General features: G+C 34.6%; 1 protein-coding gene across 3 annotated transcripts in view; it reads left to right on the forward strand.

The window, feature by feature from the left end:
- The window catches only part of Dcc (DCC netrin 1 receptor), a 1,095,765-nt gene that overhangs the window by 891,777 nt on the left and 191,342 nt on the right, over positions 1 to 12,646 (forward strand). For all 3 annotated transcript variants that reach the window (XM_005372942.2, XM_005372943.2, XM_005372944.2), the window contains exons 13-14: positions 1,679 to 1,820; positions 12,440 to 12,550. In XM_005372942.2, coding sequence (XP_005372999.1) covers positions 1,679 to 1,820; positions 12,440 to 12,550 — 253 coding nt within the window. The remainder of the gene's footprint in view (positions 1 to 1,678; positions 1,821 to 12,439; positions 12,551 to 12,646) is intronic.

Consider the following 12,646-nt stretch of genomic DNA (forward strand, 5'->3'; position numbering starts at 1 on the left):
GTATCTTAAATTTTAAATCTTTCTCTTTCTTAGTTTTTATTTACCTAGAGAATCCCACTCATTGGTCTCCTGATGAAAAAAAAACCCTCAAATACCTTTCAAACAATGTATGTGTGAAAAGTGAGTGCATGTAGTTACACAAGTATACATAGTTATACTGTATTATATTGTACTATCTTTCACTTGATTACTTACTTGTCTAGATGTAGGGTCTACTAGAGTCTAAAGAGAATCTCTAGTATTTTACAACCCTTTTCAGACTAGGGTCTCAAATTCTTGTCCTTTTGCAAGGTTTTTATCGGGAGAATGGTAAACTGTTTTCCTTACAATTTTCTATCTTCTTTTTCTGGCTATGTTATTCTTTCTTCTTATCAGTTGAGTAAAGGAAATTGTGAACTGAACATCCAATTTCTTTTCTCTCCCATTCATTGACATCATATTTTTTTCTCCACAGAATTTTAGGAGACACTGTTTAATGTATCTTCTGATGTACTTATTAAATATCTAAACTGTATGACCAGAGTTTGTTTATTGTAAGCTTTTTTTATATTTCAGTATTCCTATATCTTATTTCTAGTCATTGATTAAATATCTTCTTTTAGATTATCAATGTACAATGACTTTTTTCAGCACCAGATAGATGTACTACTCTATTTCCTTCAGGTCCTATTATGTTTTGTGTAGTTTTCTTCTATATTTTATGATAAATGTTTTAGCTGAGTTTTGCAGTCTCAAATTATCAGTTTACATGAATGAAATACTATGAAGCTGATTTAAGTGTGCAAATTCTAAAGCCTGAGTGTGACATGGTAATGATAGCCCCATTGTTGGGGGATTGGTCAAGAATCCAGCTCCTCCTTCTTTAAGAAAAATCTATAAATTTTCTATAGAGGTGGCTTTCTTGATATTCACTCTGGGAAGGATATATTTGTGCTATTTCTCTAGGTGTCACATGAAGGAAGAAGACCCTGATGTCTCACATCTTTAACCTAATAATCCTTGCCCATGTCGCTATTCTCTTCTGTGTCTGATAACTGAATCCCTGGGCCCTGTGTTCAGTATCTCCAGAGGATAAAGCTTCCAGTTGCTCTGATGTTAGTGAGGGTTAGTGAATTAGTTCACTGTGTAGGTGGTGAGCTGGAGTTTAACTGATATTTATGACTTCTCCATTCATCCCTCTTTCAGCACCATTCCTCATTTTATCGTGCAAGTTGTTTAAGAAACAGCAATTATCAGGTTTTCCTGAACTTGTCTTGTAAATTACTTGGCTGTTTATTAATATCTCTTGAGGAAAAAGTTCAAGTTTCAGCTCCTTCCTTTACCCCAGTCACCACACCTCCCTCCGAGTTTTACCTTCCAAATACTTGTTCACCTTTCTCACCCAGTGTAGTTTAATTCTTCAGTTTACACAATGTAGAATATTTTCCTATCATTTAGCAGTGCTTGCAAAGGAAAAGTTATAATTCCTGTAATCAAGTGACTTGTATCTTTTGATTAAAATAATACAGATATAGATGTTATCCTACTGTAAGAACAGGTTTGAGTTGGATCGAAGTGGCAATCCCTCACATTTTTTGCCTCTATGTTTTATTTAAATGTGTGTTTGAGCCACATCTTTGACCCTATCCTGTTGTTTTCTTTTTCTTTAATGTTTTCATTTACATTTATTATTTTACAGAGTATCAAAGTAAGCTGGCTTCCTCCTCCATCAGGAACGCAAAATGGATTTATTACTGGCTATAAAATTCGACACAGAAAGACAACCCGCCGGGGCGAGATGGAAACACTGGAGCCAAACAACCTCTGGTACCTGTTCACAGGTCAGTGTTCACACAGTGCAGTGTGGCAGGGTTTTGATGAATTAAATGCTTTAGGGAAAAAAATATACTCTTACTTCAAAGGAAAATTGACTTTTTTTCCTTTCAGGTGACATTTATTGGCCTGAACAAGAATAACCCTTATATTTTTAACTTTAATGCTTTCACTATGTATTTTGCTTCTACATTATCACTTTAAATATATCACAAAACTTTAACATATTACTTTCTCAGCCTTGATAATTTCACAGCTCCAATTATCTAATAACTTTTAAAAGTTACCTAATAAAGTGTATTGTTTAGGTCAATTTAGCCCCGCCCCCAACCTGCGGGGATGAGGAGAGGGTAGAAAATGAGGACAAGGAAAGATTTGGAAATAAAGATAGAGATTATTGTACCTCCCATAAATAAATAAGAAAAACTCTTATAGAGATATTGAGGGACCCAGTTGTCATGAAGAAGATATGTTCTTATTTTGTAAAATGAATCATCAGACATGTCCTTTAACTGTTAGAACATGTCATATGTCAGTCTAGGTTCCTAGAAAACAGATTGAGACAAGAGTATCAAGGTCATGCCATTGGATGTGTGTGAGCCCAGGAGTGTAAGAGGGAATGAACAAGAGAAGTGAGAGAGAAAAGAATAGAAATCCAATAGTGGGGGTAAATTGGTAAGCTGGTGTTGTTACAACCATGCACCAAATACATAGCTTGCTAGGTCTGGTGCACTGTCTCTTGAGAAGCTGCACAAACTGCTGTGTCTATGACACAATAGGAAATGTGAGCCTATTTTCTTAGCTATCATTCATTAAACTTTACCAACAGATTGTTGACTACTGGGTACTTCCAGGCAACCCCTAGGAAGCCAGAGCTTCTTGTGAATGTCTGAGCAAGAAGGTTTCTCTGTGTCTGTCATCACTGCATGAGGTGGTGCCTTGGTGGAGGGCAGTGGTGGCGAACCTATGGCATGTATGTTATTGATTTTTTTTTCCTTTAAGACAAAAGATGGCGATGTATGAGTTGTTTTTTCTGAGCTAAAACCTCAGTATTCAGGTTAAATTGCAGTGCTGGCACTCTGTGATAATTAAGTGGGCTTTGGGTTTCAATTAGTGCTCAGTCTCTTAAAGATTTGCCATCACAGGCCTAGGGTAAGTCTCATAGTTTAATAGCTCGAGGAATAAATAACAAGACCTCTCACTAGGGCCTTGCTCCTGACAGCTGTTGGGGAGGTAAAGTTGGAAGAATTGGAAGGGCACAACTGGGTCCAAAATAATATGCAAAATATAAAACATATCATTTACATCTGATGCATAAGCTATCAATGCAAAAAATAAAAAAGAAGTCTTTGATTTTCCTCTGCACAAGGTACTCAGTAAATTTTCTATTTCAAATCCACACAGGCAAATATTTTAAGCCTTTTATTTAGCCTATAACCTGAGACTTTAGAATGAACTGGGGTTTTCTCCTAAGGGTTATTTTTTCCTGTAAATTTTAACCTAATGGTAAGAGTCTGTCCAAAGTAGATTGCCCAAACTCACCTTATCTGTTTTAAATGTGAACAAAATCTTCTAGGTGGGTATTACTCATTCTAGGAAAAAGTTTTAACATTCTACTACATGATGTAAAAAGCCAAGCTTCTATATTTTGTTTTTTGTCTTTTTTTCCTCATGAACTGAAGGGAAGAAGGTAAAGATAACTGAAGTTGAATTGAGGGGTATATGCTCATTATAATATGTAGTGCAAACGTACTTTAAGTTGCAATAAATCACAAAAATTGCAAAATCTTCTTGTAAGTACATCAGTCAACATTTGACTAGAAAAAGAGCACAGGCATGTTTTAATCTAAGCCTTTCTTTCTGTAGATATAAAGATTTGAACCATGGAGCTTTCTTATCATTGTTTTTCATTTCAAATGAAAGAATTGAAATTACAAAATAAATCTATTTTAAAGAATAATAAAGGATGAGTACTAAAATAGAAAAATCAGGGATTGAATATTCAATTCCCTGAACTGTAAATGAACAATAAATATGATAAAATGTTCAATCTCACTGGTAAACAGAGAAATGTAAGCCAAAAATGACTTAACATTTTCCTTTGATTAAAGTAATAAAGATAAAAATAAATGATGATGCCTTATCCTGGGAAGTATATAAGAAAAATGAATTCTCATATATTGTTATGAGATCTGAAAATGTCTAGGATATTTCTGGAAAGCAATATGCACATATATGTTACATATGTAGATATAGATGGTATAGATACAGATATTTTGTGAATATATATTTGTCTTAAAAATAAATTGGGCAAGTCAGCTTTTAAGAATTCATCTTAAGGAACTATTATATTTTTAGTAAATATTTCACCTAGAAACAGCATTATTTTCTTAGCAAATAATTGTAAAAGCCTAAATATCCAACTATAAGCACCTACCTAAAAAAACTCAGACTTAATTATGTTATGGAACACTATGCATCTACAGAAAATGATGCAATATAAAAATTTTAAGTCACAAGTCAAGTAATGTAAAGTGTTATAAGCGCATGACTCAGTTTTACATTGGTATTAGTGTCTGTCTTAGTTACATTTTTTGTTACTGAGACAAAATATCTGATGCCCAAAATTAGAGAGGAAAGGTTTATTTAGATCACAGTTTGTGGAAGTTTCAGTCCATAATCAGAGGGCTCCAAGGCAGCCTAGCATCGCAGAGCAACAGCTCATGGCAGTAGAAGATACCAAATGCAACAAAAGAGGAGGGAGGGGAACAAGCCTCTTTTGATCCCTTTTATTTTATCTAGACTACTGGGATTAGGATGGTCTCAATCCAATCAGTGGACTTATCCAGCAATCAGTCACTCATAATTCCAGGACCCATAATCCCAGTATTAAACCGTGAATCCATCACAAACTCTGTATTTAGCCATAAAAACCCTATCTAAAAGTACATGCGGCTTTGTGGGGACATCTAGACACAAACCATAACAGTTCATGAGTCCACATTTATAAACAAAAATTATATATTCCTATGAAAATATTTACAACAATTTTTGTGCCAAATTATTAATAGCAAGAGTTGTTTACTTTTTAACAACAATGAAATATATAACTGCATATATAAACTAAAAAACAAAAAACAAGACTAATAGCATATTATAATATGTGGTTATCAAAATTGAAGATTTCCTCTAACTAAAGCTAACTGTATCAGTGAAACAAGTAAGAGAGAGGTCCTAAAATAAATGAACAGTAGGCTCTAGCAAGTAGAATTTTCTGGTGTGAATTGAGTAGTGTTTAGCAGTTATTTTGAAATGGACACTTTGACACATTCAGCTCAGTATTATAAAATGAATGTCCCAACTCTCTAAATACACAAAATATTACATCTTTCTCTCTAAAGAGGACAGATCACTAAAACAGCAAGCAAGCAAGCAAGCATGAGCCAATTCACTATTAAAGACCCTCTATTCACCCTTAAGCTGCGATTACAAATTGCTATGAATTTAATGGCTTAAAATAGTAGAAATGTAGCGTTTCAATTTAGGAGGCCAGAAGTCTAAATGAAGATATTGGTAAGGCTAGTTTGTTTGTTTGTTGTTTCCTGGAGGCTCTGAGGAAGGATTTCCAGTGGTTACAAAGACTCCTTAACATCCTTTGGCTTTGTGACCCCCTGTGGCAAGCATGGCTCAATGTCTGCTTCCATCTTTGCATCTTCTCTCTTTCTGTGTGTCTCTGTCTCCGCTCCTATTCTAATGAGGGCACCAGTCAAGGGGAACAGATCAATACCGTAAATCCAGAATGATATTTCTTGAAATTCTTAGCTAACTATATCTGAAAAGACCCTATTTTTAGGTGAAGTTACATGCTGACGTTCCAGCTATTCATGTTCGTCATTTTCTTCTCAAGGACAATCATTTTGAACTGTATCCCATGATGAACTTTACTCATTTAAAAGTAAATAATTGAGCATTACATTTTTACTCATCAGCAATATGTGTGATAATTAAAGTTTCTAATCATCATAGGGTTAGCCCTCACTACTCTGATTTATTATCATTGCAGTGAAAAACAAAGAAATGGGGTGAATTAGTTAGTTCACTACTGAGAAGAGCTCACAGACACCCACCCCTGTCTTTATAAACTTGTAAGTCTCTGATTTCCAAACTTGAAGCTTTTATTCATACTATTACTTCATTTCACAAATTATAAAAATCCATTTAGGAATAAAAACATAATACAAGTGGTTATATTTCAACTATGAATGATTTTTATTGCAATAAACCATGTATACTCCATTCTAATTTGAACAAAACCAATAAAAGCAAGCCATAGTTTCATGCCTTGAAAATTCAAAAATGAAGCCAATAATAGTGATATATGCCTGTAATTCTAACACTCTGGGTGGCTGAGTCAGGCAGATCACAAGTTTGAGACTCAGCATGGCAAATTTGACTTTGCAATATCCTACTTCAAAATTTAAAAAAATAAAAATTTGAAGCAGCTAGGATGTAGCTCCATGAGAAGGCCCTGCCTACAATTGATTTCTAGTATTCCCAGCTAAAAAGATTAGGTAGATAAGATGGTAGATAGATAGATTGAGTGAGTGAATGATTCTCTCCTTTGCCCTATGGCCTAGCTTCAGAAACACCTGTTACTTTTGTAGACATCTTGGCAATGTTTTCAAAAGCATAAGGAACAAGACAATATTACACACTGAAAGACTGGCTGTGGTTTAGACTTGCGCACAGGACATATCTGGTAATGGATACACTTTGTAGTAAATAGAAGCAATTGATTTTCCATATAAATCTGCAGTACTGTAAATGAACAGGATTTGACCCCATGTTTTCAATGCCTGTAAGATACATGGATATATTGATTTGGTTGTTAGAAAATTGGAAACGTCCAAATGCTTCATTTGTATGATATAAATAATCAGACATAGAATCTCAAACTTTCTTTTCAATCCTACAATTGTTAGACAGGTGTTTTTGTGTTGTTATTGTTGTTGTGAATGTTTTTTACTACAATAATGAGACATCTGCAATAATGAGGTAATTCAGAGTTATAACAAGGATTTTAAATCACCACTGTCAGTTTCATTGTGTGAATCCACATCAACTAAATTTTCAAGGGCTAGGTTTTTTTTAAATTTAATTTCAGAGGGCTTTTCACAAAAGATTGTTTGGAATTGAATTGAAGACAGTTTTTTCATTGTATGACCAGTATAGGATAAACATCCTTTGATATCTTACGGACTGATAAATTGAAACACTAGCATAGAATTTGTATACCAAGGCTAAAATAGAGAAAGGAAAATTGCATTTTTGAAAAAATACACCATCTCTTTTCTTAAGAGCTAAAATTAGAAATGGGAAAAGAGAATTACAGAGGTTGAAAATACATTGCATTAGGAATAAATATGGACAGCAATATCCCATTTTCCAAAACAAATTTTTTTGTGATTAAGAAAGAATATTGGAAGATACACAATACTTTAAAATAAAGTTATACACTTATACTTAGAAATACTTAGGAATCTCTCTCTAATTCATTTTCTCTCTTTGTCACACACACACACACACACACACACACACACACACACACACACACACAGTCACTGTGTTTGAACTTTAGGGTTCTGACCTTTTCAGGAAGAACACAGTTCATCTCACCCAAACCCCTTATTTTGCAGAAGAGGAGAACTAACTGAGGTCTGGAGAATGATATTAATAACATCTCCCGCTATTGAAGGGGATAATTCCAACTGAATTACAGGGGTCCTAGTCATGTGCTCCTTGTACTATATGCCATATTATCTTTAGTTTATTGTGAATCATTTTGGTATATGACTGAATGAATGAGCATTAATATTAAAAGTAGAATTAATCCTTATAACAGTAGCATCTATAATGTATCGAACCTTGACTAACCAATATGCTAAAGTTGTAGTAATTTTTCAAATTTAATCTTTACAACAATTTGTATATGTGTGTGTCACCATTTTATTGATGAGAAAACAGAGACAAAGTGTGAATGAAAGCTAGCAAGCTTTTCAAAATTACACAGCTAAGTGGCAGAACAAAAATTCCACATATAACAAAAACTCTTGCTCTTAACCTTTAAACTGTAGATAATGTTCTGCTGAGCATAGTCAATGAATATGATTGTATGAGGTATAAAGGGACAATGGAAAAATATGGGAGTCAGAAGAGGCACCGATTAGATGATAAAAAGTGAAGACCCCACTTGCAGCTAAAGGAGCTGAATGACTACAGAAGAGGTTGAATCAAGCTTTTATGATCAATTTATTTTTAAACCATCATTTAATATTCCCATTATCTTAATCCAGGAAATAAATCCAATATAACAACTTCTAGAAATACACACACAGAAACAGCCTTTAACTTCAGACTGAGTTTCCTTGATTCCACTTCCAATGAATGAAGCAAGCTTTGATATTTTGATAGCAACCTTGGGGGTTGATTCCCACCCACACTGCTCAATCATAGTGACTGTTCTTATAACTCTTGAGGATACTCTGGATGTGATCATTATAAACAAAAATTCCCTGGGTAAGTACAGGGTACTTTATAGGTGTTCCTAGGGTCTCTTTTGTGTTCTAGCCTAGGGCATTCGACCTTTGAAGAGAAAAACATGGTCTGTAGAGTGCAGCAGGAGTTAGGACAGAGCCCAGATTCTTTAGCCAAGGGTAGTCAGGATACGGCAGAAATATCAAGGCTCTTGCTTAATTTCTCTGGTCTTTCTTATATTGTCTCTAAAACAGCAATAATAATATATTCTATGCTAAAACTACAATATATTTAAAAATCAAATGACACAACCCATAAATTACTGTACAAATGTTAGTTACTTTATACCTATTAAATGCTTGATTTGGGTAGTACTTGGTATGGAACCGAGGGATGCGCTACCATTGGACTACATTCCTTCTTCTGTTTTATTTTTTATTTTGAGGCAGAATATTTTTAAATTGTCCAAGCTGGCCTTGAATTTGTGACCCTACTGTCTCATCTTCCCAAGTGGCTGGCAGTACTGTCATGGGCCACTTTACCTGGGTAAAAATACTTGATTTTATAAATTACTTTTATAAGCAGTTTGTCATTTGATCCTCAGGAGAATACTATAAGGTGAAAGTGTGCATTCTTAGCTAATCACTACAGATAGGGAATTGAGACTAAAAGAATACAGAGTGAATCAAACCTGGTCTAGCCAAATATTCCTCATAGCAATAGAACACAAAAACCTGCAATATAAAATTTTGAAGGTAAAGTCCAGAGTGCCTCTCTGAAAAGCCAACGTTTCTGGCTTTGCTTATCACAGAATCCTATACAATCTAGAAATAGAAGAGTCATGGTCAACGCTACTGAAAATGGACTGATACAGAAGACACTTGAATTTAGAGTCTAATGATTTGGGTAATCATATTCAGACAATGGAATTTAAATTTTTTAATTACCCTGTGTGAAACTGGTATCCATCTAGATGTAAAGGCTGGTCCAGCTTATTCAGTGCAATCTAAGGTAGAACTTTCTGAAGAAGCAAAACTGTTGAAAATGGATTCCCTCCATTGGTGGATTTCATATTCTAAGAGTTTTCCTTCTTTATTTATAATTTCACTTTGTTGGATGCCCTACATGAAATGGGACATTTTACCAGACATCATTTAAGATTTCCTTTAATAGTGTCTATATATGTCTTTAAATATTTCATTGTTCAACCTAGAATTTCTAAATGCTTAGAGTGAGAAAGATTTTACAGCACAGCTGTCTTCTAAAATAAAATCCACAATTATTTTAGAAAAAGTACAATACTGCAAAATATTTCAAAAGGTTTTCAAAGTGACCTAGGCTGCTTATCTATGTTGGGTGCTAAATTTTCATGGTAGTTGTAATAGAAATGATAAGCGCTTTTACTGTATGTGGTTGGAAGGATATTTGGAAAAATAAGTTGGTCTGGCCAGGTAAGACCCCACTGGGAATCACAAAGCAATCTCTAAACTGCTTGTTGCTATTAACTTCAACTAAGGGGTTTTATTTTATTCAAAATTGGATTAATACCCTGACAGATCCTGATCTCAAAATATTTAAATCAAAATTGGGCAAAATTATTAGAAGAGATTTACATATCAATTTCAGTTAGACACTTTAAATTAAATTATATTCAAATTGATGGATTCTATACACAAATAATCACTTGACTTAAAGGTAAGTGAATGAGAGAAACACAATTTGACATTCAAAAAGATTTCCATTCACATGTCCAAATAATGCAAGTGATAAAATGATGTATCACTCAGCGATAAATAAGAGAGAGTGAGTGAGCGAGCAGTGGTGAGAGATCATAAAGACGCTTACTGAGAAATGATGGGCTTCAATTACTGTAATGTCTAGCAAGGTATTTCCAGAATCCACAGGCTACTATCAGAAACAAAGGCTAGATCTCTCAAGTGGAAAGTGATATCCCTAGGAAAAATTTCTGCTTCAGAGAAGCCTCAACTCTGCTCTTTTAACACCTTTCACCTGATTGGATCTGGCACAACTATTCTCTAGGACAGACAATATCCCTAATTTAAAATCAACTGAATATGGTCTTGAGTCCCATCTATAAAATACCTTCCCTGAAATACCTCAATTAGTGTCTGATTGAGGAACTGAGTACTGTAGCCTAGCCAAGTTATTACATAAAATAGCCATTCTAGATGGTATTTTGATTCAGATGTTGGTTATACTGCGTTGGTCACCTTCCTGTCATTGGAAAAAATAGCAGCAAGCCACACTTTAAAGGAAGAGAAGTTTATTTTGCTTTGTGCCTTTAGAATTTTAAAACTATGCATAGTCCTTTGCGGCCAAGACAGAAATGGCATGGCAAAAGGGCATGGGAAATGGAAACTGCTCAACCCATGGCAGAGAAGCAGAAAGAGAGAGAGGGGAGGTGTCAGGATAAGAATACACCCTTCCCTTCCGATTCATGCCCCACTGATATACCTTTTCTTACCAAGCCCCTCCTCCTAGCAGCACACGCATGCGTCACTCATAAGTGGATTAATCCACTGATGAATATAGTGGCCCAGTAACCTTCTGAAAGCTTTGTCTCTGAACATGTAAGAATTTGGGGGACATTTCAAATTGAAACATTATAACAAACAACATTGATACCACTGTGTATCCATTATGAAAAGAAATGAAGCTATATTTCAGCCTACCATGAAAGAGTGTATGTTTGGTGAATTAAAGCTCTGTTTCAAACAATGAATTTCATAAACTTCAATGATTAGGTAAGCATTTCTTCCTGGGGTTCACTTATGAATTTCTAAATTTCCCTGAAGAGCTCTATAGTCTCTCTGCCTCGGTATCGACAGTGGTGCCTATAATAAAAAAAAAAAATTAACAAATATCAGATCAATACCATCGTAGCAAATTGAAGTTAGTACAAGCACACTTCAAATATGATAAAGTCTTGTGTTCAAAAGTAGCTCTTTGCAACCTTGCTTTGTTGAATATTGTATTTTATCCTAATATTTTCTTTGTGTTTGTTAAAAAATATTATAACTGATCAGAAACCTCACATGGTCTTTTCAAAAGTGCCTTAACATATTTTCTGCTGTTATAACACATTCCATAGTCTTGATAGTTTATAAACAATACTAGGTTATGGTTTATTGTTCTGGAGGGTAGAAAGTCTGAGAGGGTAGCATCTGGAAAGTCCACCCAGTGAGGATATGTAAAATAGAGAAGAAAACTGGCCAAATTTATCCTGTTTATCAGGAACTCACTCTTATAATAATCAACTCATGCCAACAGTGACAATGTTACTTCATTCATGAGGACGGAACCCTCATCGCCTATTCACATGTTAAAGTTCCCTTTAATGTAGGTATAATGGAGATTGTTTCAACATGAATGTTGGAGAAGGTATTTATAGTGCCAAGTAGCACTTGTTTTGCAAAAATTTGTCATGTTAGTAAGCTACTTTCAGATTTCAGTAAAAAGGAAGTTATTTACATTAAAAGCGTGTACATATCATATGAAACACAGGGCCTCTCTAGTCTACCTGAATATTCTGGGCACTCCAAATTAAATCCTAATGGCATCACTGTTTCTAATACAGTGCATCCAAGTTATCAAACAGATTGCATTCCTTCATATGCAATATGGCAGCTGACACAAAAACAAACTATGCTCCAAAATGAAAGACATGGTATTTTCTGCAGCAGTGGCTTTGGGTTTTTCTTGTTGCACACAAAGAAAAAATAACTACTGATTTTGAATGAAGGATGGAGATATAAATTTTAGATTGACTATTCCTAATTTATAGGCAGGGCTTTTCTGAAGAGTGAGGAAGAATGATTCTTGATATTTTTGACTGTTTCTTCATTGTTCATATTTTATATTTTGCATCCGCCCTTAGGCTGTTTTCGTTGACACATTTTTACAAACTGGAAAAAATGCATGACAATATATGAAAAATAACTTGATTTCTTGCTATGGTGTTTCTGACCTTTTAGTCAAAATATCCATAATTACCACCACAATCACAAACAATGTCAAGAGTGCCAACTAGAATTTTGCTAAAACTTTGTTTTCTGCTGGAAAACTTTCACAGGGCTGGAGAAGGGAAGTCAGTACAGTTTCCAAGTGTCAGCCATGACTGTCAACGGCACTGGGCCACCTTCCAACTGGTACACAGCAGAGACCCCAGAGAATGATCTAGATGGTAAGACTTTTTGCCAATCATTATCACTGTGACTTCTGTCTTTTTTAAAAACAGGTACATCAGCTTCATAATTTCTATTTTGTTACTATATATATG

This window comes from Chinchilla lanigera, unplaced genomic scaffold (assembly GCF_000276665.1).
Source record: "Chinchilla lanigera isolate Chin_1 unplaced genomic scaffold, ChiLan1.0 scaffold00001, whole genome shotgun sequence".
NCBI classification, from domain to species: domain Eukaryota; kingdom Metazoa; phylum Chordata; class Mammalia; order Rodentia; family Chinchillidae; genus Chinchilla; species Chinchilla lanigera.